Source organism: Mchenga conophoros, linkage group LG19 (genome assembly GCF_057382185.1).
Source record: "Mchenga conophoros isolate Kocher_MC1m ecotype Shallow Benthic linkage group LG19, M_conophoros_male_GT1.1, whole genome shotgun sequence".
Classification (NCBI taxonomy): Eukaryota; Metazoa; Chordata; class Actinopteri; order Cichliformes; family Cichlidae; genus Mchenga; species Mchenga conophoros.
The window spans coordinates 27,518,729-27,546,326 of NC_140544.1; the positions used below are offsets into that span (position 1 = coordinate 27,518,729).

At 40.8% G+C, this 27,598-nt stretch overlaps 1 protein-coding gene across 2 annotated transcripts in view; it reads left to right on the top strand.

Moving 5' to 3' along the window:
- The first annotated feature begins 1,406 nt into the window (after positions 1-1,406).
- The window catches only part of rnf144aa (ring finger protein 144aa), a 32,597-nt gene continuing 6,405 nt past the window's right edge, over positions 1,407-27,598 (top strand). Inside the window, exons 1-7 of one of the 2 annotated variants that reach the window (XM_085256820.1) lie at positions 1,407-2,008; positions 17,726-17,876; positions 21,193-21,297; positions 22,055-22,115; positions 24,150-24,366; positions 25,715-25,862; positions 26,204-26,293. In XM_085256820.1, coding sequence (XP_085112946.1) covers positions 17,742-17,876; positions 21,193-21,297; positions 22,055-22,115; positions 24,150-24,366; positions 25,715-25,862; positions 26,204-26,293 — 756 coding nt within the window. In that variant the 5' untranslated portion in view covers positions 1,407-2,008; positions 17,726-17,741. The remainder of the gene's footprint in view (positions 2,009-17,725; positions 17,877-21,192; positions 21,298-22,054; positions 22,116-24,149; positions 24,367-25,714; positions 25,863-26,203; positions 26,294-27,598) is intronic. The other variant, XM_085256821.1, reaches the window with a different exon arrangement.

Below are 27,598 nucleotides of genomic sequence, written 5' to 3' on the forward strand. Positions count from 1 at the left end.
AGTATTGACTCAGGGGGCTGAATAATTACGCACACCCCACTTTGCAGTTATTTATTTGTAAAAAATGTTTGGAATCATGTATGATTTTCGTTCCACTTCTCACGTGTACACCACTTTGTGTTGGTCTTTCACGTGGAATTCCAAAAAAATTGATTCATGGTTGTGGCTGTAATGTGACAAAATGTGGGAAAGTTCAAGGGGGCCGAATACTTTTGCATGCCACTGTAACTATTTGTCACTGTACATTTTAAACTTTTTTTGATACTATAATTTGTTTTCCTCTTAAGGTAGAACAGAAATAAGAACACACTTTTATGCAAAGTAAGATAAACATGGATAGCGCTGATATGAAAGAACGGTGGTCTCCTCTCAGAGCAAGAGGCCAGACCACGAGGCTAACAACAACAAAGCCACACCATTGTGTGGACCTTCCAGGCCTTGGAAAATTAAGTACACTGATCTTATCTGTTGTATAAACCTAGCAGACTGTAGCTGGTTCCAACAAGATCAGCAATACTTTTCTACTTTCAATTTACTGAAAATGTTGTATAGAAGTTCAAATAGCTTGAATGGTTTCAATATTTCTGTCACTGCCTCTATCTGGATATGGTTTAGTTGTTTTTTTTGTCAAACACATACTTTACAATGTCTGATTTATGTTTTGCAACACTCACACATAGCTGAACTGAAACTAATGTTATTGCAGTTCACTGCAGCTGACTGAGTACTGAGATGTAGGTCACAATTTAGATTGTATAAAAGCTTGTGTATGAAAACACGTTTTTCTATTTGTAATTCTTTTCATTTTTAGGTCTTAAATTTAGGCAAATAAATAAAATTTTGACTGGCAGACAAAAGATTAATGGAAACAAGCATGTATACTAGTTGAAATTAAAAAAAATTTCATTTAAAAAAATGCCATTTTAAGCCACAGCTTTTCTAAATTAACAGCCTTGTCAATTATTAAAATCACTTTTTATGTTACTGTAATGGCTAATGAACCAGTATACACATTTAATGCATTTAATCAAAATGACATTTTTAAAGCTAAAATATAATTACTGTTGTTAAAATGTTGTCAAATTTACTGTTTCACAAAAAGCTGAAAAATAGTGATTCACACTAATAGTCCAATATGCTTGTATAAAAAACGTGAATTCCGTAACAACTGATTAAATCAATTGTTAGTTTTAAAAAGTTCTTGACAAACCGTATTTTCTCATTTTTTACCCAGATAAATGAGTACATAAAAGACATTTGTTAGGCAATGTGTATGCAATGTAGGCTGTAAAGGCAAATGAGAAAACGCTTAAAGGCGATTGCAGTGTTTTGACAGCAGGGGGAGCTGTTATTTGGATAGGTGGCAGGTGCTGAGCTCTCCTCTAAGGGGCACTGTAGGACAGCAGACGGAAAACCTCTCACAAACAAATGGCGTCCCTCCAGTGCGAAGCAGCTGATTTCCTACCGAGCAAGGCAGGAGGAACGGCGGAAAGATAAACAGGGCGCCACCGGATCTCTTCTCAGCAAGGTTGTGTACTGTTTTTTTTTGTACGATTCGTGTGGCAGGGTGACGACTGGATGTTGCGCATTGTTCTGTAATCGAGAGTAAACCGCTGTTCCGGTGTACAAACAATCCTCCTGTCAAGCAAAACAAAAAGAAGAGTGTCAGCTGCGGCTCGTGCTTCCCGCCGTTTGCTTATTTTATCTGCGCTTAGGCTTTTTTATGATTTGACTCGAGGTTTTTTGGTGTCAGTGTTTGACCAGAGCTCGAACTCAGGCGCTGTAGGCGACAGTAGCAGGTCAAATGTGTCCGCCCCGACGTTTCAGGGCTACATATTGAATATGGGCATCACCCCTTCAGAGGTATCATCCTCCTCCTCCTCCTCTACCACCGCCACCTCCTCCGCCTGACTGGTTGGCCGCCTGTTCGTTAATCCAATTCAAGAGATCATCTCTTCAGCCCTTCCTGAGGTTACACTATCAAGACGGCGTTATCTCAGAAAGCCAGGTAAGGTTTTGCGCTTTTACTCAGTGTGAGAGAGCTGCTTGAGCTGTCACTGTCAGCACACGGCTGTCGCATATTTCCGACATTCTCCCTCTCTCTTTTTTTTTTTTTTTTTTTTTTGTTACTGCAAGATATGCTGTAGCTACCTGGCTTGCAGCCAGCTGACTGATGCCGATGCCTGACGAGATAGCTCCCCTCTGTGTTAGCGAATTCTGACATAAAGAGTTGTAGTTAGTTGGCAGAGCAGTGGTCCTAAGTAGCTGTTGCTGGCACTTGCTTGGAGTTTGTGTAATTGGGTTGTTTCCCACATCCTTCTGTCATATTCGTCTCCTATGCCACAGCTGCAGGGTGCATAACATGCTCGGAGATGATTGCTCCACTGAGCCCTGAAAAGGTCACTCAGCGCTTGCTATATACACGTAAAGCAGTCCTTTCAGGGTGCAGCTGGATTACATGCATTGCTGTGAAACCAGGCTGCTAGGTAATCAAAGGATTTATGTTGTAATCAAGGCTCTGAAGTGCTAAAATACTCCTTTGCTAATTTCTTTGCTACCTGTACACCTCTCACATGGTGTCATCTCCCCTCTGAGGGCTGTCAGTAAATCTGGGGAAAATCTTTTTTTTCTTAAACAACCATTTTTAGTAACGGAAGTTAGTATTGCCTGTGTTTTATTAACATTATCTGACACATCAATGTGAAGAGAAATTGTTTTACTTCAGCATTGTTTTGTGAAATCAAATTCCATTTTTGACACCAATCCTGTCATAAACAGGCTTTTAGGTGCCCTATCAATGTGCTGGAGAAAAAAATAATAATTTGCTCACTTTCTCCATTATTCTCGGATACAGCTTGCTCCCATCAGGGAATAAAATACATCAAGCTGCTATTCCTCTCTTCTGCAGCAAATTTGTCCAAAGCGAGCTATACTGTAGCTTGCTTTGTACAACACGCTCCTTGGAATGACCGGCAGCTTTCAGCCCACTCCCAGAGGAAAGTGGGGTGCTGAGTTGACTTAAGAGCCAGAAGGAATGAGGTCATGATGTCGAGAACCCAGCCTGCTATTGAAGTCAACAGACTGTCACAAACAACACACCCATGAATGCACATGGAAACCTATACGTAACAGACATGTATGAAGGGCACTTCATACATGTCTTTTTATATAGACAAGGAGGTGTTATGATTGTCCTGTTGTGCTACAAGGGCTTCACACAGGGCAGACACTTTCTTAGAAACGGTTTCGTGTTTATCCAAGCTTTGCAGTGGTCTGTTTGACCTTGGCATTTGCTACGTACTAAAAAATATGCAGCGATCTTAGCAGGATACATCATTGCTGTGCTGCAAATAAGGCAATCTGGGAGACTTGGGAAAGCCCTGGGTTGGGCATTTATGCATTCTTTAAAGAGCATGTCCGCAACGACTCATGGCTGATTATTTGAGCTATATTGAAGGCAATCATATACTAAGGGTAGTGATTCCAGTGTGATCTGTAGGTTGGACCTTCTGGTTTAATAACAGAAGGGTCTCTGGGAAATAAACCTAGGCAGGGCCTTGGGTTTTTTTGTTTTGTTTTGTTTTTTGGTGAAACAGTGCTATGCTGTAATCGACATCCTGGAGAGGCTGTTTGTCAGTGCTCTGTCCATCTTTAGGTCACTACAAAAGCACCTAATGTTAAGAAGATTAATTACCTTGAGTTGGACTTGGTGTAGAAGTGAGGCTTTCAGTTTAAATACCCCTAACCAGCGATCAGATCTCAATTACCGTCAGTCCTCCAATGGCAGTAAAGCCTTGTTAGAGAAGTAAGGCTAAATTTAGGGGGACTGACACTGAATGTCAAATGACTGTGCTGGACTTTCTAAAGCCTTAGCTGTCTCAGGTATACACTTCATTACTGCAGTCCAGCTTTGTTAAATTACTCCTTTATTCTGGTAACATTTACACTTCCAGAGAAAAAGTCATTTTAGAGTAATCTGATTTCAGGGGTCGTGTTCTGCCTTTGTGCTGCGAGTCCTCCAAAGATTATGCAACAGCTTAAATGCCATTTCAGCAGGGTGTTGCTTGGAGTGAGTATTCTGGGTGGTGGTGGTGGTTTCCGTGTGTGTGTGTGTGCGCGCGTGCGTGGCTGGGGATGGAGTGGATAGTGTACACATTAAACAGGCAATACTGCTGTCAGTTGAGCCCTAAATAGCTCCCGAAAATGATGTTCTCTGCTCCGAGAGCACTTCAGCTCTGTGTGTTATGGCTTGTATCCAGCCAGTTAGGATTATGTTTGGATGAGACAGGGATTGTTATGAGAGTATTATTTGGTGCTTGTGCGCCGTGCTTCTTCCAGACAGCCACTTGGCATTTTGAACTGGTCTCACACGCCCTATTTTTCTCAGACAGGTAGGGCTTTGCAAATTGAGACGCTGTTATGTAACGCATTATCTGCTGACCGGGACACTTTATACGACGGAGTATTTCAGTCTTCTTCATCTTCTGCTTCTTTCGCCTGCTCCCTTTAAGATCGCCGTAGTGGATCATCTGGCTCCATCTCATCCTATCCCTTCCATCCTCTGTCACACCAACCCTCTGCGTGACCTCTTTCGTTACATCCATGAATCTTCTCTGTGGTCTTCCTCTTTTCATTTCAGTTAGTCCTAAAGGCTCAGGATAGTTTCACATACAAAGATTAAGAACAAAGAATTTTAGGTGAGGGAGAAGTGAACGCCAGCTAAACATCTGTTTCTTGCATATTAAAGTTTCCCGTGTTCCAGCAGATTTATTTGCACCATCCAGGGATAAAATATTTGACTTTCACTGCAGTTCTAGGTCCATTTTTTTTAATTTTGTCATGCATTTTACTGACTTGTGCAGAAAAGTTTGAATACTGATAATTTATTATCATTATATTTTAGTATTTCCAGCACATCTTTGTAAAGCTTTTATAAAGAGGAGAATTTGGTGTCTCGCATTCACACACCACGTGTTGGTTAATAATTTGGAAAAGAGTCAGGAAGAAACATTTTGTAGGAGGAGATGGAAGTTTTTCCTCCTACAGTACTCTCAGTAGACTATAGTTCAACAACAAATTATGTTTTCTGTTCATTAAAGGGGTACAGCTCACACTTCAGCTACTGGGATTAAGCCAGCCCTTTGGTCCTACTATGTCTGTCTCCATCACTGACGCTCTCCACCTACAGATAAAAGCGGCAAATGGAACACGTTCGGGCTCGCGCTCAGCTGAGAATCATTCGCAGAAATGATGAAAACCGCTAAGTGAAGTAGATGAGCCAAGTGGTAGGCTGGGATCTCGACACCACTGAAGCGAAATGTGGTGCAGCCTGGCATTTTGTAAAGCATAGATTAGTGCCACTGGGGATTGAAAGAGGGAAAAATTACATTGACAATGTGAAAATCCCCTTGTTAGAGGAGATGTGATCACATTACAACTTGGCCTGTTGGGCAGATATCGAAGGTTTTTTCCTGCACCATTCTTGTTTTGGAGTGAATAAGACTTTGCAGCCGTGTCCTTAGTAGCATTAAGCACTAAGCAATAACAACACCAAGTGGTTACTGCAGCTTTAATGATTCCAACTTTCCAATTTAGTGTTCAGACTTGTTTGGATACAAGGCCTTTAAAATTTAGGCCTGTTTAATCGGGCTACTTTTTCAGTAATCCAGAATGATATTGGAAAGGCAGGCTTATTTAATTAAATCCTAAAGATCCTAACTTTAAGTGGCGTGAACATGTTTGGGAAGCTGTGGTCAATGCAAGTGTTTTTATGAGTAAGTTTTAATCAAGAACATTGCAGAGGGGTTTTCTGTTTCCAGCTTTCCATTTTTTTTTCATTCTCTGCAAAAATAATGTGAAAGTCAGAGTTTGTCAGTAACTCTGATCAATTTCTTCCCTTTCTTTCTAATCTCCAGTGTAACAAAAGTATCTGGATCGGTTATGACCAATATGTTATATACATCTAATGCCTGACACATGTCCAAACTACAAATAGGTGAAGCCCAACCCGATAAGGATTGATAGAGAATATATCAAAGTATCAAAAAAGTCCAATGGGGCTTTCTTTTGTCACCAGGGTGTTGTAATATTTTCCCCCATGTAGATACTTTGAGGGCCTTGCTTACCTTTAGTGAGATAGTATCCTCTGTGTTTCTACAACAAACCCAACAACAGGATGCCAGAACATTTCCTAGCATGGGTTTGGGGCTTCCTCCTTCCCATTTCTACGGGAGACCTGTAGACTGGGTTTTCTGTACAGGGTAGCATCCCACAACAGCAAGGAAGGAAAGAGCTGGGAGGCAAAGAGAAAATAATATGCTGTGGTGGTGATTTTTACGTGATACAAGAAAGCACTCTGTACAAGATGATAAGCTGTGATGTCATGGCAGGACTACAGGGAGTATGGAGGGTCAGACTGGGGCATGAGCTCTTGGGGGATCTGACTCTATCCACTCTTCTGTTTTGTCTGCTTTGCAGACTCAGCGATTAGCAAAATTGCTTGTGAATTGTTTAGCCCACTGCTTGGTGAGAGTGCCACTGTATCCCACAGATTAGACTCTGAGTGCCTCTCTGTTGGAGTGCTTCTCACTCCTGTTTTGTCCATGAAAACACTATTGTCCAGTGGAGTGACGGCAGTACTCAGCATGCAAGAGTCACGCTTGTTATTTTAGCCCTTGTTGTGTATTTTCCTCATTAAAATAACTTCAGTGAAAGACTAAAATGGCTGACACGACCCGACTCCACTTAAGTGTCTCGATCAGTACTATTTAGTGGCTTAAAGCTGTGGTGAAAAAGGACACGCAGTTCTTTTTATTATTTCTTACTTCATGTCATCAATTAGCTTTTTTGCCAGATCTTGACATAACCTTCTCAGTTCATTTAGCACAGTGCAGTGGCATAAGGAATTTGTCCCCAGGGCATTTTTTTCTAATGAGGGACATGTAGACTATGCCTCGTGTGTGTGTGTGTGTGTGTGTGTGTGATTGGCATAACACACACACTGAGTGTTCAGCCTGACATGTAAAGGGAATCAATGCTATGTGCTAATTTCTGTGTTAACACTCTTTCACCAGTTTAAAGAATATGAGACGTGTGTTTGACATAGTAAATTTTCTCATTTTTTCAAAAGCAAAATTTAAGAAATAATAAATCCTATTTTCCTTGTCACATAGCTCCATTGTCACTTCATGATATGAACACAAGACCTGTTACGGTTTATTTGCCTTAAATCGTCAAACTGATGGGGTGAAGACAGAGTGGCATCACCTCCATTATAAGTCCAAATAAATCAGGAACTGTTCAATATTAGAAAATGCAAACATTACAGACATCTTCTTGCCTTTTTCTTTATTCAGAAACGCAGCCTAATATGTGTAGTTCAGGAACGTTCTATCAGCGTGCGAATACGGGCCTTATTTGTTGTCAGCTGCTGCTCTCAGTGGATGTGTCCTGGCGTTTGTCGGCTGTGTGCGTAACAGTCAAGATTTTGTCCATTTAGTCCATCTCTTCAGCAGCTATTAGTATTTTCTAGCATTTTGATTTGTATTAAAATTCACAAGAGATTCTAATGAGTCTGATTTCAGAGTTAAATTATAATAAATAAATAAATAAATAAATAAAGAACAACCTGGTAGGGAGAAAAAAAAAACCCATAAAGAACTTTTACAAGATGAAAGCCAAAAGCGCTGATCAACTAAACAGAGTCTGGAAAGAGAAAAATTCCTGCCAGCTGATATTTGTTGGATTCTGTTTTGGACAGAAGTACAAAGTGAATTCTGGACGCATTTGCATAACAAACTAAAACTAACTTTCCTTCATTAGACAAAGCAGTTCACACAATTTCATACCCAGCTGAGCAGTGTTACGGTATTAGATAAGTGTTCTTTGTCAGCTAAAGCCGGGAGAAGTTTTTCTGCATGATTACAGATATATAAATAAGTCAAAATCGTCCACAATAATGACCTTGGACTTTACCTGTTATTGTCTGCTGTAATTTAGTCAAACCCTACATGTAAACATAAAGACTGAAGATGCAACGCGGTGAGTGACAAGAGATACCCAGCAAAGTCGACCCTTCGCCCAGGCTCTCTCCATCTGTCAATAGAAATGGGCTCAGTGTGGCATGCCTGTCATCTTCACTCAGCTTGCGAGACAATAATGTGTGGCAGCATGGGTTTTTTTGGAGGTGAGAACTAGCTCGCCGTCTCTGGTTACAGCCTCATTTTTAAATTTTTTCTTTTTTATTGCATACTGATTTGGTAAGAAACAAGTATCTCCTGTTACTGTCTCCACAATAACGTCCATATCTTGTTTATTCTTTGTGCTGTAGAGAACTGTAAGTGTTGTTACCACTGACAATAAGACTCTGTAGGCAAGAACTGGCCCCCTTGCTTTAGCCCCCATCTGACTGTTTTGCTCTGTGTCTGCTGTTCACCATCATGTCATTCAGTATTCAGTCGTACTTTCTTTCTTTTTTTTGTATAAAGGAAAATGGGGTGGGGGAGATCAAATATTAACAAAAAAAGAGCTTTGTGAACTTTATCGATGAGTGTGGCCCAACATCGAGTCGACTTTCTTCAATGTAGGCTCTTTACAACTTGAAGGAAAAAACAAAATGCTACAAAAATCTCATGAATATTTACACTCAGTCATTAAGTACTGCCAAAGCTTCAGCTTGTTTGCCTAATGGTCTCGTTAGGAGGCATAAAAGAAAAGAGCCCTTTTTATTCCAGCTATTTTCTTGTATTTCCTCCAGTCTTTTTTTTTTTTTTTTTTTTTTTTTTTTTAATGTCACTCTTTCAGTCTGTTTTTACCCATTTCCCTCTTTTTCATGCTCACTCATGCTTTCATCTACATCTTCTTTCCTTCCCCTTTTCTTTTTTGTTTCCCGTCTTGCTAGTCTGCGTCATTCTAGTTTATTTCTCTCTTTTCTCTGAAGGCAGCTCCAGCAGGTGGCATTAACACTGAATGTAATATAGCTTTGCTGTGTTCCCCCAAATTTCCTCTAGCTGTTGACACATTAATGGTAGGTGACAAAGATAATGGCAGTTAAGCCACTGTCACCCCTGAATGGGCTGCAATCTTTCCTTTTTGTCATTCTTGTTAAATTGAAAATTATTGGGGAAAACAAGACCCTACCCTCCTGTTCTTCCATCTGGTCATAGTTATTACCTATATCTAGGGCTGCTCGATTATGGCAAAAATGATAATCACGATTATTTTCACTGAAATTGAGATCACGATTATTTGACGATATTTATTTAACCCTTTAAGACCTAAATGGTAAATGGCCTGTATTTATATAGCGCTTTACTAGTCCCTAAGGACCCCAAAGCGCTTTACATATCCAGTCATCCACCCATTCACACACACATTCACACACTGGTGATGGCAAGCTACATTGTAGCCACAGCCACCCTGGGGCGCACTGACAGAGGCGAGGCTGCCTGACACTGGCGCCACCGGGCCCTCTGACCACCACCAGTAGGCAACGGGTACTATAGAACCAAGTCCACCAGAGCTTATATTATTTTTTTTACATGCTGTAGTGCCATTTGTGGGAGCATTTCAAGTTGCTATACATCAATACAACTGTTATAGCCCATATTTTAATAATATGTATACATTAAGTCCATAGTAATTACATAAATTGCAAAAAAGTGCAATAAACTACAAAAAATATTGAAAATCGCTTTTGTTTTGTTTACATATATTTCTACTTGGAGAAATTTAAGAGGTTTATCCCTCAAAACTTTAAATACAATAAAGTTGCAAAAAATAGTTTACAACAACAGGAAATTTATTTTGAGTGTCTTCATAGTTTTATTTTGGAGATACAGTTTTTATATACTGCAGGAAAAACAAAAAACAATCCTATGATGCAAATTTGCAAAGAAAACAGCAGGTGCATCATTTCACTGTGGGAAGTGTTACGAACAGCTGATGGATCGGCAAAGCGTGTTTCTGGAATATTATGTTTTTGTTCCTGCAAGCGCTTTTTATGCAGTTTTTGCAAAGCTTTATGTGGAAGGAAACCGTGACCGAGGACAAGCTGATGGCATCAGATGTAAGTACAACTCCTCCGGTTTCATATGCAAAACAAATTATTGCGCTAGCTTACGTGGTTCAGGTTCTACAGGGATTTAAAAATAGTTACACAACACGGAGCGTGCTGCTCTGACCGGATTTAAAGGGTTAACAATGACTTTAAAAAATAATATAAAATAGTGTGCAACACCACTGAAGTTTTTTTACCTCTCTTTTCAACCAACAGCAGTCACTCTCCTCTCCAAATAACTTCTGCTTAGCTTTCCGAGCTTCCCTCGGGTCCTCTTAATCAGCGGTCTCCAACCTTTTTTGCGCCACGGACCGGTTTATGCCCGACAATATTTTCACGGACCGGCCTTTAAGGTGTCGCGGATAAATGAGGGAGGGGCTAATAATCGGCTCAGTCATTTTTAATGATCGTTGAAAGCCCAGATCGTAATCGTGATTAAAATTCGATTAATTGAGCAGCCCTACCTATATCAATAATTGAACTGGAAAATAAACCACAGAAAACAGCATAAACGGACAGGCTGTGGCATTTAAATGGTGTTCAGCTGGTATTAAGGGGACCTACAGTTTGCCAAGAAAATATCTGAAACTTTTAAACTTGCAGCAGTAGCCTGAACTATTGATACAAGGCAGACGCCAAATTCTGACCCTACCATCTGAATGTCACAGCAGAAAACGAAACTCGTCAGGCCAGCAACATTTTTACTTTTACGGCTTCTGTTCGTGCAAATTGTTGGCGAAGTTTCATGTTCTTAGCTGGCAGGAGTGGCACCCAGTGTGGTCTTCTGCTGCTGTGAGATTTATTCAGCATTCAGAGCTGCTTTTCTGCATACCCCGGTTGTGACATCATTTTACTGTTGTCTTTCTGTCAGCGTGAAGCAGTCTGACCATTCTCCTGACTTCTGAGATAAACAAGACATTTTCACCCAGAGAACATAGTTTCTCTTTTTCAGAACATTCTCTGTAAAACTGGGAAAGATCCACTGGGATTTTTCCCAGTGGATCTGCAGTTACTGAAATACTCAGATCAGGCACCAACAACCAAGACATGTTCAAAGCTGCTTAAATTACCATTTCGATACTCAGACTGAAATTCAGCAGGCCGTATTAACCGTATCGACATGCTTGCGTGCACTGAGTTTATATTATATTTAGTTGGGTATTTTTTAATCACCATTTCACTGTCCGTCTGGCCCACACTGCAAGATGGACTTTGACTTGCTAAGCCCACTGACACACACACACACACACACACACACACACACACACACACACACAGCATTCACAATGCCAAAATACATTTGGGTGACTGTGTAACTCACTGGGGCATATAAAAACTAGGCCTATCACAACTCTTGGCTCCCCTCCCCCCACCCCATCCAACCGCTGCCTGTCAAAAAGAGCAAGTCACCTTTCACTTTTAGCAATAGAGCCACCCAAAAATACTCTGTGTGCACTTTGACGTATAAAATGTAGGTTAGCTGCTCTAAAGAATAACCTACGCTGTCATTATATACACGGTAGTGCATTACGGTTATAGCTTCAGCAATCACATTACAGCTCATCAATTATGCCATTACTTTTGCTACATAGGTTTCTGTACTATCTGCATGATGTTGTCTTTGGATGTGCAGTTGCACAATAGTGTATTGCTGTTGTTACATCACTTCTCTTAAATTGTAACTGTGAACAGCTTTCTTTTTGAGGGTTTAAATGACCTATTGCAAAAGGGAACCAGTGTGCGACAGTGAAACTGCTAAGAACAGGAGCAAACACAATATCAATATCAATATCAAGTACCTGCAGAAGCTTACATGCTTACCTCTTTTATACACAGTCTATGATGCCAACACAATGCAATTCTCAAGCAGAGTGTGTGCTGACCCCAACAAAGCAGTTTGACTTTTCAGAAAGCAACAAAAGCACTGATGAACAAGCTCGTAGGATTTTAAAAGCATACCTTCTACAGATACTTATGGAGTTGTGCTTAAATAAGAGTCAACTGACAGAAACCTCACAGCACAGAGGGTTTGGGAACATGGTAATGAGCCAGATGCTCAGTATTTTGAATTAAGAGTAAGATATGTAAATGGTGTGTTTGCTTGCATCTTTTAAGAAATTATTCACGTGAAGCTCAAGTCCAGTGTAATACTGTTTTTCTGCAAATTCACAAGTTAAACTTGAGATGATTTATTATAAAACTTACTTTGAAGCATCTGTGTTGACACCCCCCCCCCCCCCATGGAGCACAGCTGCTTTACAGGATGCTCATCCTCAAGAAGTTTGTATTGTTGTACTTATCTTATCTGCTCAGATTTGTGCGTAGGCTGTGGTTATAAATAAAGCCCGTGGTATGCCTGTTTGTGTGGTTGCCTAGGACAGCGAGTAAAAGCCACAAGCTTGCACCATGAGGTGACAAGTAGAAATATCAGGCAGTAAAGGTAAGCCAAGGGAGGCTGGGAAAAAAAGGCAAAGTTGGCAGATTGCCTGTTGCTCTCTCTCTCTCCACTGCGTCTTCTTCCTCGCAGAGTTAATATGGCATAAACTTAAAGGCTGCACTAATTGGCCACAATGAGCTGGGCTGGGCTTTTGAGGGAGGGAAGGAAGGAAGTAAATGGGGGGCGGGGGTCAGGGGCAGCAGAGAGCAGGATCACGATGTGGTTATTTCAAACTGACGATCAGTGTGCACACAGCTCAGCCTGGAGTATTTTTTTTTCTTTTACTTTTTGTTAATAATTCTTTAAAAACAAACAAATTCCAGTTTCTGTTAACTGTATCGAAATTTCAGAAGATTCAATAACTATTTGTCTGAGCATGGATTCTTGAGTTGCAATGAATCATGCTTCTGTGAAGAGTGATGCATTCCAGCGAAATGCAATTAAAGGACCGAGTCCAATGAGACGACAAGGAAATGATTGTAGCTGTGTGCCAGACAGAAATGTTGCTCAGAAAAGTTGAGAAAGGTCTGTTTTCACCGATAAAGCAAGTCAGAACGAAAACTGTTCGTGACAGCTGGTGTTATATCATTCCTCTAACAATATTCATTTGGCTGTGGCAAATAATCACACGGGCGAGCATCTACTGCACTGGGCCGTTCTCATAATTTACGTAGGACAATATGAGCTGTTTACTGCAGCTGAACACAATTCGGTATTTACTGCGTGTCCTTCATCACACTGTCTCTGGCTCGTCTCATTGGGTGAGAGCAGTTTCTTTCTGAATCAGGCGAAAGACATTTTTGTGCGTGTCCACATTTGTGAGAAGAAAAAGAAAAAATTGGGTTGCTCAAACTTGCAAAGCAGCTGATGGTTGCTGTCTTTCTTTTAATTTCAGATAGGATGCAACGTGAAACTGTGCTCAGTTGAAAACAAAGAGCTGAAATACTGATTCTTTCCGTGCTTGCCCATCTGCATCAAAGCAAATGACACAGTACAGATCGTACACACTGGTGCATTATAACCTGTTATTTGAGGCTGATTCCTAGTGAATGTAAAGGCTTGCATTGTTATTCAGCGTGAGGCTGCTTTTTGAAGCATGTGAAAATGTGCTCTCACTTCTAAAGTCTCTCTGAGGGGGTTCAGGTGAGAATTAGCATTTTAGGATTTTCTTTACAAGCTAGGAAGCAGCATTTATATGAATGCACACTCTGATCAGAAGATAACACTGGGAGCAGTGTATTAATATCGGTCTAGCTTTTTTTTTTTTTTTTTTTTTTTTTTTTTAAGTAGACTCATTTGTAATTGTTTACTCATAAATGACACACTTTCTGATGCATTAAAGTAGGTTGTTTGGTTTTAATAAGTAAGTAGAAAGAAAGCAATGTTCACAATTCAGGAGGACTTTGACTGGAAAAACACTGTAACTGTTGCGGATTTGTACAAACATTTCCAAGAAAGGAATTTAGAGTACTGCTACTCATTAAAAACACATGTTGACATGTAGTTATTCACCGTTGCTCTTTATGCTCTCCATATTTGTACCCACCTGTCATGGTGATGATGGCATCGCCCAGCTGCTGCAGATTTTCTGTTTCCAAGCTGCTCCATTGGATTGAGTTCTGGTGATATTTGTGTTAACAAGCAGTTCAACAGGTTTATCTGTAAGACAATATACATGAATTCCCCAATAATAAAGAGGCATAATGTTTATATGCTGGTGATGAGTGAGTCTGTGTCTGGTCTTGTATCATAGTCCTCATATGTACCATGAAAACCTTGAAATCGTTGAAGCGAGGTCAGCTTGTGATGTGAGGCTTCGGGCAGTATGCTTTTTGGTTAAGGTTCTGCTGTTACTTGCATGGCTTGTGTGTGTTTGTTTGACTGTGCTTGGGTTTGTGTACTGTGGCTGACCTTTGCTTTACATAACATGATGTAGGTGGAAAAAAAACTTTAATGGGTGGCATCATATGCCTTCTACTGCGGCAAGAAATCCCATTTACTTGTTGTTCCCTGGAGAAGTCAGTCACTCCTCTGTGACTTGTTCCAACCCTGTTATGCAATGGATTGTTAATGCGTGTGTGTCTGTTTGTCTCCTGGATATGGAGTCATTATGGCATGTATGGTGCTGTAGCCGGTTAAGCTGTGAGTGAGGGCTATTTTAGACTGTTGACTGACACATGGTGGACACTGCACAGGAAAGATGTTTGATTTCTGAGTCACACTTTATTAATCTTTAACTCTCTGACCTGACCTTTTCAGACTTATCGTACTCAGGAAGGCTATATTTGAAAAGATAGCACCAAGTAGTCCATTGCTTTGAATATCCTGTGTACCTGTGTGTGCGCGCGCGTGTTTTTCTCAGTGATAATGGACCATCTAGTTAATAATGCAGCAGAGGGATCGCACTGCACCACCTTTTCTCGTGAAAACTCATTTTCCATTTGCCATTCTATCTCGCTCACTCCCCCTTTCCTCAGGCCATGTCAGGGCTTTACAAAACCATTTCATTTGTCCATATCGACCCAGTCTGTCAGTGTTTGCACAGCCGATATAAAACCTGGGATTAGAGGAAAAGGTTCAAGTATTAAAGTACCCACTGTATTAGGAGATCCTGCTCGTGGAATGTAAATGTATATTAATTAGTAATTTAGACAAAGAGTCAACCCCCACCCCCTCGCCCCTTAATTTCAGTCACCCTGGAATATCTTATCATTCTAGTCATCAGCAAAGCTTTTAGCTTTGTAGTGTTAAGCATCTATCCTGTGAAGTGTCAGTCCACTCCTGCTGGTGGGGTTCAACTCGTATTCAAATCATTTTTAGTGATGCAGTTTGTTGATTGAATGAAACAGTGGCTAAGCTGCTTCTGTTTTTATAGAAGTTCCCACACATTTACTTTATTATTCATTTTTGCATGGTGATCATCCAGGCTGTCTTAACATGTTTATATTTTTTTTTTTTTCCTAAGCTAACAAAAAGGGCTATTACACACCATTACACTAAATTGTCTGGCTGCATTTGCAGTTGTGACATCATTAATATAGTAATTGGTTTCTCTTTTGACTTTTCTTTTTTCTTTTTTCTCCTTTTGGCCTCCAAAGCACACACCTCCACGCACTCCCCCGAGGGTCATTTTTATGAGTTGGCAACACCCTGATAACAAATTGCCATTTAAGCTTTTCTATGAGTTCAGCAGCTACATAAAGGAGCTTCTTCACCACTCAGTGCTTTCTGGTGAGCGTGATGGATGGTGGATAGATGGATGGATGGATGCCAGGCATTTTGAGTGAGTCAGACATGAGCTGCATCTCATTTTTCTAATTTATCTTCTCAGTTTTTCTCACTTTGCAATTTCCTCCTTGGCCCTCCTACTTAAAACACGACAGAGATGCAAAACAGGAACAACTAAAGCAGTCCAATTGTAACAAATGAGACATTTGCCCCCAGTCAAGCAGCAAATGAATTAGCATCAATTACTAATAACAGTTTCCCAGCTTGAGAGTTTGAGTTTTTGTTTACACAAACGAGAGTAGTGACACATTTTATGTATTATTGCTTAAACCTGTACTTTCAGATGAGCAGTTTTCCATCTTAATGTACATTTAATCATGACTCTTCTTCCTCCTACTTCTACTAACTTGAGGATGAGGAGGCTGTCTCACAATGTTTGGAAATATTTATAGTGAAAACACTGAAATTATTCCCTTTATCATTTATCAACCCATTCTATCTAAAGAGAACCATTTGTACCAACAATCCAAATATACTTACACCCTTTAATTGGAACACTTGTTCAGTTCCTCTATATTTGACCCCCATTCTGTTGCTTGGTTTGAATGTTAGCAAATTGTCTTTACCATGTCTACAAGCCTAAATGCATTAGGTTGCTGCCATGTGGTTGGTGAAGAAAGGTGATTTAAATGACTTGTTGAACTATGGCATGGTTGTCGTGCAAGATGGGTTTGTCTGAGTATTTTAGAAAATGCCGATCTGCTGATGAGTATTGTTGCTGACCATGTCCACCTCTTTCTGACCTCACTGCTTCCCTATTCTTTGATGGCTGCTTCCAGTAGGAGAACACAGCTGTGTGATGCCATCATGTCAATATGGATCAAAATCGCTGAATGTTTCCAGCACCTCAAAGTGGCCAGTGAACTAAAAGAAGAAACCAGACACAATCCTACAAAGAGATATTTGCCACATTAGCAGATTGTAACTCTTATTATTTTAATATCCTAGCACACATCATCTGTGGATTGACTTTAGCGCTTAATTTACAGCTTAATGAAGTCAGTCAGTGGTGGATGCAATGACCTGCATTTCCCAATCTACTTAGAATGTGTAATGTGTTGTTAAGGAGGAGGATGGGATGTGTGTCTCTCTCATCGCTGACTAGCACATTTAGACAGCACAAGAGTCCATGGATATGAACTCTTCAACCCATCTCGTCCCACTTGCTTCCCTCTTCTGCAAACAGGCAGCTGCACATTGAAGCAGACTGCGAACTCTCCATGTCTCTTTCCCTCTGCCACGTTTCTCCCCCTCCTATCAGCTCACCCTCCACCTTCAAAATCCTCCTTTAGCCAGTTGCTAAGCAGCACGGGGAGAGCTTGACAGTGTTGATGCTGTGTATGTGCGGGAGCACTTCCTGTAAACAGCCGAGTGGGTGCTCTTTGCTCTCAGCTGTAGAGAGAAAGAGAGAGTGAGAAGAGATGGCCTAAAATAACCCTTTCTGACTCTCATAAGAGACATGGAATGACGCGCAGTGAAGGAAAAAAAGTGTAACTTCATACCAAGTGAAAATTTCACAGGGAGCTGTGAAAGCTGTTGAAGATAACTACAGGAGCTTCAGAAGCTTTTTGAACCGTGTTTTCTTTAATGCCAGAAAGCATGAGGCCTGAAATAAAAATGAACAGAACTGACAACGGCCATTTAGGCGGCGAGCTAGTGTCATTGTGCATACAGCGAGCCCATTTGTGTGTGCACAATCTCGCTGGACACAATTCGTAAAGCATTGAGTCAGAGCAAATCTTGGACGGGGGATTTATTAAGTGAACAGACAAAAAAAACAATTCGAAGCTACACAGACTCTTTTTTTTTTTTTTTTTCTTTTCTTTTCTTTTTTTCTTATTTATTCTGTCACCAGCAGTATTTGTTTCACTATCTTCCAGGAAACACTGAGCTTAACTAATTGCTTTCTCTCCTCTTCCCTGCTGTGTCTTTTGATGTTTCAGCTCCGTGGCGGTGAAGATGACCACGGCGCGGTACCGTCCCACGTGGGAGCTGGCCGTGGACCCTCTGGTCTCATGTAAGCTGTGCCTTGGAGAGTTCCCTCTGGAGCAGATGACCACCATCACACAGTGCCAATGTGTCTTTTGTACACTGGTAAGTTTTGGGGATTTTTTTTCCCTTTTCTTGTGGCATTGCTGTGGCCTCAGGTACTACTTTAAGGAACCCTGGAGTCCTTTTTGAACCAGAAAAGGAGATGAAGTTAATACCACAGAAGATATTATTCACTGACACCCAGCTTAATCCAAAATTGAATTTAAACCCTTCTTTCTTCTATATAAAGTCCTGAGCGATAAGATTCTATAATCTTTAACAACTTGTAGTACCTTATGATCCCAATAGAGCATTTACTGCAGGCTTACTTGCAGTTTCTTGAGTTCCCAAAAGTACAATGAGAAGCAGAACATCAGCTATTTGCAAGCATCCTCTCTGTTTTTAAGGCTAGGTTTAAAATGTTCCTTTTTGATAAACCTTACACTTATGCTGGGCATACACTGTGCAATTTTGGCCCAATTTTGAGCCGATTTTTCAGTCGTGAGACCGTTTTGGGGATCGGCCCGAGTTTCGCCTTAATCGTGTGTCGTGCATAGTGTAGTATATATGGGGTAACGAGAAGCGATTAACACCTCACGACCAGCTCGCGATCATCAATCGTTTGGTCGTAAGAAGATCAAACCTGTTTGAAAACCTGTCGGCCGTCATGAGGGTGTCACCGCAGCCTCTCACACTGCGCACACGCAAACAAAGAAATGAAAGTGAAAAGACGGAGCAGCACGGCAGTGCAGCATGTCATCTGGACACAAGCGATGGAGGCACAACTTGTAGAACTTTGGCATGCTCATCTGAGCCTTTTCGATGTCACCTCACAAAATTATCACGACTACAACAACCATGGACATTGCTGCTCTATCACAGCTGCCTGATCAATGTTTTTCATTAGCAATTTAGCAAAGTTGATGGTGTGTGTGTGTGTGTGTGTGTGTGTGTGTGTGTGTGTGTGTGTAAGAGGGAGAGACAGATTTTGTGTTATCATCTTCATGTTATGGACGCACAGTGTGAGCACTCAGGTCGCATCAGAGCATCGGGCCGTATTGTGTGAGACCCTGCATCATGACCTACAAACCTCTAACCCCTGCGAGTCAGTCGTACAGTTTGAGCTGAAGCTGAATAACGCGACTGGAAAAATCGCACAGTGTTTGCCCAGCTTTAGTTGTCCTGCTAGGGCTCTTTCCATATTGCACTTAGCACTTCTCCTCCACTCAGCTGAACTTCAGTTGTGTATTTATATACCACTAATATATGTCATTAACTTTTGACTACACTCTCTCGTAGTTTGTGTTTTCGTCCTGTTTGTTGCTTCTCTATGCTCTGGGTACCAGCTGTCCCTCTCTAAATCACATTCTGCCAAAAGTTTCTAACTTTAAAAGGAGCGTTCTTCCTTCCTGCCCCCGCAAAGCTTTTGTTCATAAGGGATGTTGCAATCAATGGGGTTCTACTGTTGTGAACTAGCGCTATATGAATCAGAATCAGAATACTTTATTCATCCCGAGGGAAATTAGGGGTTACAGCAGGCAGCACGCTAATGGCGCATGCGCACTCACAAAGGAACCTCCTGACCAACTTTACACAAACATCACATTGGGCAGACATGTCAGAAGGTAGGCTGATAGGAAAAAAACAACGAAAATACACTACATGAGGTAAGAGGAGGAGAAAAAAAAACTCCACTCAGACTGAGCTCCTAGTGGGAGAACAGTTTGATAAAAGAAAAAAACACCTCAGCACAAAAGCACATGACTATCAATACACCATAGAAACACGAGACAAGCAACAGGGCGGGTAAAGGGTAAGAGAGAGCCGGCGTAGACAGCGCATCCGGTCTTGCAGCATCTGTGCTGGTCCAGTTGACTGCTATCATCCCCGGTAGGGCACAAGCATCGAAGGCGTTGGAAAGGGAGGGGGATGAGTAAGTGCTTATCAGTGTAAGTGTGTGTGTGTGCGTGTCCATAGTTTAGCTGAGACAGTGTCCTTCGGCCTATCAGGCTAAGTAAACAGTCCTCCAGCCAATCCAGGTGTCCTTCATGGGGCGGGAAGAATAGTCATCACACAGTCGTTATCAGGGAGTTGTTTTGGTGGGCTCCAGCCTTGGGCCTGCAGCTGGAGCCGTGGTGTCCAAATGTTGAATATTGTTGATTAAAATACATTTTAATTTCTTTTTTTTCCTAAAACTCCAATTCAAACAACATAAATCTTACTATTATTAAACAGGCTACAATTATCTAATAATAGTAAGATTAAGTAAGATCTGCCTCTGCGTTGAAGTACAGTAAATGTAACTTCTGTGTTAAATTTAGACCCAGTAAAAGTCATACACCGAAATGGCTGCAGTATCAGTCTCACATCCCTCCAGTGTAACAGCTGAGGCTAAGAAACGATAACCCCCCCCCCCCTCAATTGGTTAGCAGATGTAAACCAATCTTTTCCAGGGATGAGGAAACAATGCTCATGAATGACAACTTAAAAATAGCTGCCATTTCCTAGAACTCAGTCTGGGGTGCAGCCGTAATTGCCAAACTTTCTTTAGCACACTTTATTCCAGAGTGCAAGCGTACTGCAGTCTGTAACTAATAACTCACCATTTCCTTTTTTTTTTTTTTTTTTTTTTTTTTCCCTTTTTTTTTGGCTGACATAAAATGAACAGTTTAAAAAAAACAACAACTAGAAAATAGCCAGCCGTGGCACATAGAAGGTTTATGTCGGTGTGTGTCTTTGGTAACACTCAGCTTTGTGAAACTTACTGGCTTCCCTTAAATGACTCATAGAAGTTTCACATGAAAAGCATAATTCATGTGTTTGCGCCAAGAAATGTTATAACATGCTAAAGCAGGGCATCTCTATTACTGTTGTACCATTAGAAAAATAGTTGTGGCTATCATTCAGTCTGATAATTACTTGTCTTTAGCTTTGTTTTGGCTTTTGCATAGTCTGCATATATCTTGACCAGGGAGTGAAGGATGGGCATGTTACAGGTTTTAGGTGAATAGAATTTGTTTTTGGGTTGGGTTTTTTTTGTTTGTTTGTTTTTTTTTTACAGCACTATCCATTTGATTAATCATTAAAAAACCAGAATGGTGAGTCAAAAGAAGCTGAAAAGCATCACAGACATGCTTTTCACAGACAGATCACTTGGTAGTGTAAAACAATTGATTAGTGCAGCTGTCAGCCTTTCAGAAAAAAGTGCCACCATTTGGTGTACATCTAACATTCATAGTGATCCCAAGACTGGCCACTGTTTGTTTGCCTTATCTGTTGCCGCTGGTTATGCTTTCATTTTTGTTTCATCTTGCTGATTAACTTGAGATTTTACTGGATTTATGTTATACTTGTCTGTTTTTTTTTTTTTTTTCCTCAGTGCCTGAAGCAGTATGTGGAACTCCTGATTAAAGATGGCCTTGAAACTGCAATTAGCTGTCCGGACTCTGCCTGTCCTAAAAGAGGACACTTGCAAGAAAATGAGGTGCGTTTCCATTATTAGAACGTCTTAGTTCTGCATTGGACATGGGACCACTCAGTCACTCGTTTTCCATTTAGCAGTAGTCATTTTTTAAATTTCTACACAGGCGCAGCACTGTATGTGCAGATGTAGCAGAGTTAATGCACTTTGTGCAACTATTGAGTATATCGGTTAAACCTATATTTCTAAAACAACATTGTCAATTTAAAGCACCATCCTTAACTAAGACGTGCATTTCACTTCACTTTCATGTGTGTATTCAATTACAATGAGCAATCCTGCATGTCTTTTTCCGTAGCAGGTGTCACATTGAGGTCAAACTGCTCCTTCTTCAGGCAGTTTACCATAGGACGCAGCATAGTTTAGCACACAGCAGCATTCAGTTTCTAATTAGCGTCCCTGGCCCTTAATAGAACCAAAGCCACTTTAGCCAGTCAGGCACAGCATGCATCATCCCTTTCCATTCTTGTAATTCTCAAAGCCTGAATGTTTTTCAATGCCCATTAAATGAGTAACCATGTGTGGGCCTGCGTACGCACCTTGGCTGCACTTGGCAATCAATTTCTATTTTACTGTGGGGATGAGATTTAAGGCCCAAACAAATGGCAAGTTCAGGTTTTGTGGAATTTTGATTATGACATTGTTCTGGAAATGAAACTCGCGTGGAGAATTTATAATTGCTTCTTGCAGTTTCTGTCTACAAATGTCCACACTGACCTGCTCATTTCACTCCCACTTCTCTTCTCCTCACTTCCTGCAGATTGAGTGCATGGTGGCCACAGAGATGATGCAGAGATACAAGAAACTTCAGTTTGAAAGGGGTGAGTCAGTACAAGGCAGCTTCAGTACGTCAGTGATCACTTCAGAGTTCACCAGTAGGCGCAGTATGGGCGATGACTATCAAACGGAGTCACATGGACCCGTCTGTCCTGCAGAGATACTACACACAAAAGGATGACAGTCTCATTTTGCATGTGGAGCTAAACTGTTGCTTGCTCTATCTAGACTTAATCATTTTACCCCTGTGGACATTTTCACTATTGAGTTACACCAGGGGGTGTCTGTGGAAAACTGCTAGAATAGATTTGGAAAATCCTTCTTAGCCCCATAAATTTCACTCTTCAACACTGACAGGTGTTTTCAAGTTTTCTTTGCATACATTTTGTTATGTACAAAATGAAGAACAATTGGATTTCATTCTTGATTCAATTAAATTGAATTTCACTACAAATAGTCATTAGTTTATTGAAATGTGCAAAAATACATGGAAATACAGTAAGCAAAAAGCAATTTTGACAAGCTCCCGAACACCACTGGCTTAAATGCAGCCCCAAATCAAATGAAGAACCTCGATTGTGTTTCACAGCTGTAGACATTCACTGCTCAGACCTTCAGAAAACCTGGGGAGCTATTGTTAAAGACCTCTTTAAAGATTACATGAAAATCTGGCTGCTTAGAAGCGAAGTCTAAAGAATTGAAGGGTGACTTAGTAGTGTACAGTAGTGTACAAGAGAGGGCAGTGTACTAAGCTATTAGCTAAGGCTAGCTAGCTTGGTTAGCAGGGGGCATCGATACAAACTGCATGGCTGGATGAAACTAACAGGTAATGTGCATTAAGGGATTGACCCACTTTTGCAGCCAGCTTCAACTGGCCACTGCAGGAACTACAGTTAATTGGCCTCTTTAGCCTTAGGGATCATCACCATTTGATCCCTTGTATTTTTGTTAAATTCCCATTGTCTCTTTCCCCCGTGTACTTTTAGTGTCAGCAGTTCATTTTCTAATAAATAGCTTGGATCTCAGAGCTGAAAACATGATGGCAGGTCTGTGTCGCTTTGCTTCACACTGTCAGTGTAGACATGCTAATCAGCAATATTTTAGTTCCATCCCTACAAGAGACAGCAGTGACCATGCTGTGCTATCACTCTTTGATGGTACTCACTCTGCAGGTTCTCCGCCTACACAGAGGCACAAACTATACACAGAACATGCAGATCACGCTTGCAGGAATAAATGCATATCCATAAAGACAAACACACATTCATTAACACAGAAGGGACCCTGTAAATTAATAAAAATCCTCAGAAAGAGCTGTTGATTCTGGATAAAAGCAGTGAGCCGTCTCATCAATGTCCCAGTCTAGTCAGGCAGAACAGTTTCTGTAACCGTTCCATATTTCTCAGGCTGAGCCAAAAGTGCAAGTGGAATGTGTGCTCATAGTTCTTGGCAGAGAGGCAAGGAGATGTAAGGACGGGATACAAGGGCAAGTGCATCATGCTATGTACTTAGAATTGGCAGAATCTGTTTTTACCACTTTTAAAAATATTCGAAAGAATTTTTGGAAGCCATGGAAACAAGTTACCAAATAATAGATGCAGTAACACAAGAAATAACATTTTTTTTTTTTTAAAAACAAAAGAAACATTTCAGTATATAAGAATAAGAACTTTATTGATCCCAGAGGGAAATTCATATGTCTAACATGACTCATCTGCTATTTGTATAAGAATTGAAAATGAAAATGAGTGAAAATGGTTTTGTTTCTCTTCCAGTACTGATGTTTTTTTGTTTGTTTGGTTGGTTTTTTTTGTTGCATAAAGATAAAGTGCAGAGAGCATGATATCAAATTATAAGAAGTTTGCAGAGAGAAACATTATTCTTGAATACATGTATCATTATTTCACACGTAACAGGAAATCCCGGGGCATTAAAAAATCACCAAGCAGCCAGAGAAGGTTCTAGTCTACTGCGCTACATCTTCAGAAATCTGCATCTGAAACTCATTAAATATTTTGGCTCAAATGAGCTAATAAGAGAGCCGGTGTTCATGACCTGGACCTTTTTTGTGTCGTCAGAGGTATTGCTGGACCCGTGCCGAACATGGTGCCCTTCGTCGACCTGCCAGGCGGTGTGCCAGCTAAAGGAAGCGGATTCTCCAGCCCTGCCCCAGCTGGTCCAATGTGCTGTATGTGCCCTCGAGTTCTGCTCAGCCTGCAAGGCCAACTGGCACCCCGGGCAGGCCTGCCAGGAGAACAACCTGCCCATTACGTCCTTCCTACCAGGAGAAAACAGGTGCTGCTTTCTACTTGTATCCACTCACTAGCTTTCACACTTTTAACATTTCATGGACAATAATCCAAAAAATACTTACAGGCTATGAGACATGAAATGAATTCTGAAACCTGTCCTTGTCCTTAAGCAGCGTCCTTAATGAAATCCATAATTATTAAGTCATTAATTATAATTAATTTTTAATTTTTGCTCAAATTATAACAGGCAATCATTTAAACATGAGCACTTCAGTAAAGTAATAACATTTTGGCATGTGATAGTGCAGCAGGTATAAGGCCTGCTAGAAATACTAGTTTTGTCAATGCTATGTTGCCGTCTTAGCCCATCTGAGTGAAGGTGAGAAAAACCTGGCAGGATTCAGTCAGTGTGTCTTTTTGCTGCCACTTTTTGCTTGAGCATCAGCCAACACTCAAGCACATATTTTGTAGGTAGAGATAAAACAATCTGCTTCAACTAACCTGCAGTAAGGCTGGCTGAAATAGATTAATCATTAATTTTAAGGGTGCAGCATCTGTCTCCTAAGGTAGAACAGACTTGCTCAGAGATGCATGCAGCTGACCCATTTCTTTGTCTTATCCTCTTACCCTGGAAATGCCATTAGCTCTGCAGAACCTTCTGCTGTCTGCGCAAGAGCTCAGAGGCCACACTGGAGAAGAGGGTTCATAGTTGTAAAGAGCCTTGGTGTTTGAATTACACTTGTTCACCATAAAGATATCTCTAAAAGCATCATTTTCCCTGTGTTTGTTTGTTTTGTTTTTTTTTGTTTTTTTTTTTTGTTCATTTTGGCTACGCTTATGTTAAACATTAATCTCTCTGCCTGTCACAAGATTATGGTTTCTACAAGTCGTACAAGTGTTTTTCTTTCATGATGCAGAAGAATTTTTTTTTTTAACACAGTAGAATTTGCTAAACTTGGGAGAGGCAAAAACAAGTCATGTTCTAAATACAGTTCAGTGTTTTCTAGTTTCTAGCTAAAGTGGTGGAGGTGTTGAGACTGTATTGTGTTTCACTCAAACGAACAGTATGACAGATTCATGGAGACCGGCCTGAAAAATCAATGGGCCTGTTTGCTGTCTTCGGATAATTCGCAAAATGACAGAGCGCTGTTCATGCACAGGTTGTCGGAGTCAGCTGTTTAGAAATAATGGGAGAAATGGATACAGATAACCTGACACCGAGAGGACAGGAGAATGTTAGTCTGGGGTTGAGTTCAAGGTCATTTTAGTGACTGGTGACACCTACATATGTATTTATTTAGATGAATCTGATTTAGAACTACATAAAATCCTGTTATGCCACATAGTATGAATATTGAATTGAACACTTAACTTGCGTCTCTTCTCCTCAGCTCTTTTTATAAAAACGAAGAGGATGATGCACCAATCAAGCGCTGTCCTAAATGTAAAGTTTACATTGAGAGGGACGAGGGCTGTGCACAGATGATGTGCAAGAACTGCAAGCATGCCTTCTGCTGGTACTGTCTGGAGTCCCTGGATGTGAGTGGCATCTTTATTCCTCATCCTGTAACGTATTTTCACACTGCTAATTATTTGACTCCATGGAACAACAATATCTCTAATTATCAGAAAATTGTAGCTTTACATTAAGAGTATTTGCAATTTTCATTATTTTGACTGTTCAAAGCGACAGCCTCAGCTGAACTCATATAATTTTGGTGATTAATGAGCTGTGGTGCCCTTATATAATCCTAATTGTGTGAGCATACAGGCGACCGTGCTCCGCAGGTCACTTAAAAAGCAATTTTCTCTGAACGCCCACCCGTATCATTCAGATAGCTGATGGTCAAGTCTTTATCTGTATGTGTGTCATGTGCTAGGATGACTTTCTCCTGATCCACTATGACAAAGGGCCCTGTCGAAACAAACTGGGGCACTCCAGGGCGTCCGTTATCTGGCACAGAACACAGGTGAGAACACCCACCTCCCCATCCGCAAGTCACACTCGGCAACCCACCCCTCCCCCTCTGCCTCCCCCTCTCTTTGCCACGCTGCAGCATGTGGCCTCACACGTGCTCCCTGGCTCTGCTTCTGTCTCTCCTTCGGTGCACACATTCACATACAGTGATGGGCTCGTATTATGGTAACAGCACAAAAGCAAAAGAACAACTCAATCCACATGCAGCGACAAGTGTCTAGTGGTCAGTGTCCTGCTGTTTAAGGCTTTAAAAAAAAAAAAAAAGTTTACATAACCAAGGTCTCTCTTTACCTGGCGATAATCCAATAAAGCTACACATTGCATATAAAGGATTAGATTTCCTCATGATACAACATATTGAAGTGCTTAATTCATAGACTGAGCTCCCAAATGCCCTCTCAGTATCACTTATTAGCCAAAAAATCTATTCATAGCTTAGCACATCCCTTTGTCCAGCATATTTGCTATTTTCCCAGTATTAGCATACACATTGGCATCTGTTGCCTAGTAGGGCAGGCTGAGTCATATGATTACAGTTCAGCTGGTGGAGGCCAGCTATAGCTTCAGTGTTGTATGTGTCTCTTTTCTCTGTCTCGCTCTCCTCATTTCACACCCGTTTGGGCTTTCACATATATGCAAGCCTCCCTTTCGCTTGCTTTATAAAGCCAAGGTGTATCAGAGCAAAGCATCTTCTGTTGTAGCCACGTACCATCGTTCTGAAGCAATGTCACATGCTATGCTTCAAAGTGCCACAACGATCTGTTAATAAGAAGACCCTGTACTTGATACTTTTTGTTTGTTTTTCACTACACAAGGCCTTTTCGCTGAAAAAATAACAGTTAATGCATTAGCCAACGCTCAGTTAATGCAGGGGTTTTTTTTTTTGTTGTTGTTATTTATTTTAAAAGAACCCTGCATGTAAGCAATCTTGCAAAATATATTTTCCCAAATAAACTGGTGGAAGAAAAAACCCATTGTGCTATTATAAGTCACTGTTGCATGTGACAGCCGATTATGTATTCTATCATGCTGTGTGAATTTCCTGGAGTTTGGCTCCCCCATGTGGTGGATTACTTAAGTTGCCTGGCTACCAACAAAACAAAGCTGGATTTTACCAACATGTAACTCCGCAGTTCTTAAATCTAGAACTGTGTTGGTAACTCCTAAAAACCATCTCCTTAGTAGAACACTTGCATAACTTCCACACAAAATGGTTCTGCTGGAAAATAAGCATCCTTTGTGCCACTTGATTGGAGAAGTACATAATTATGTAACTGAATGTGTGACTTTGCTATGT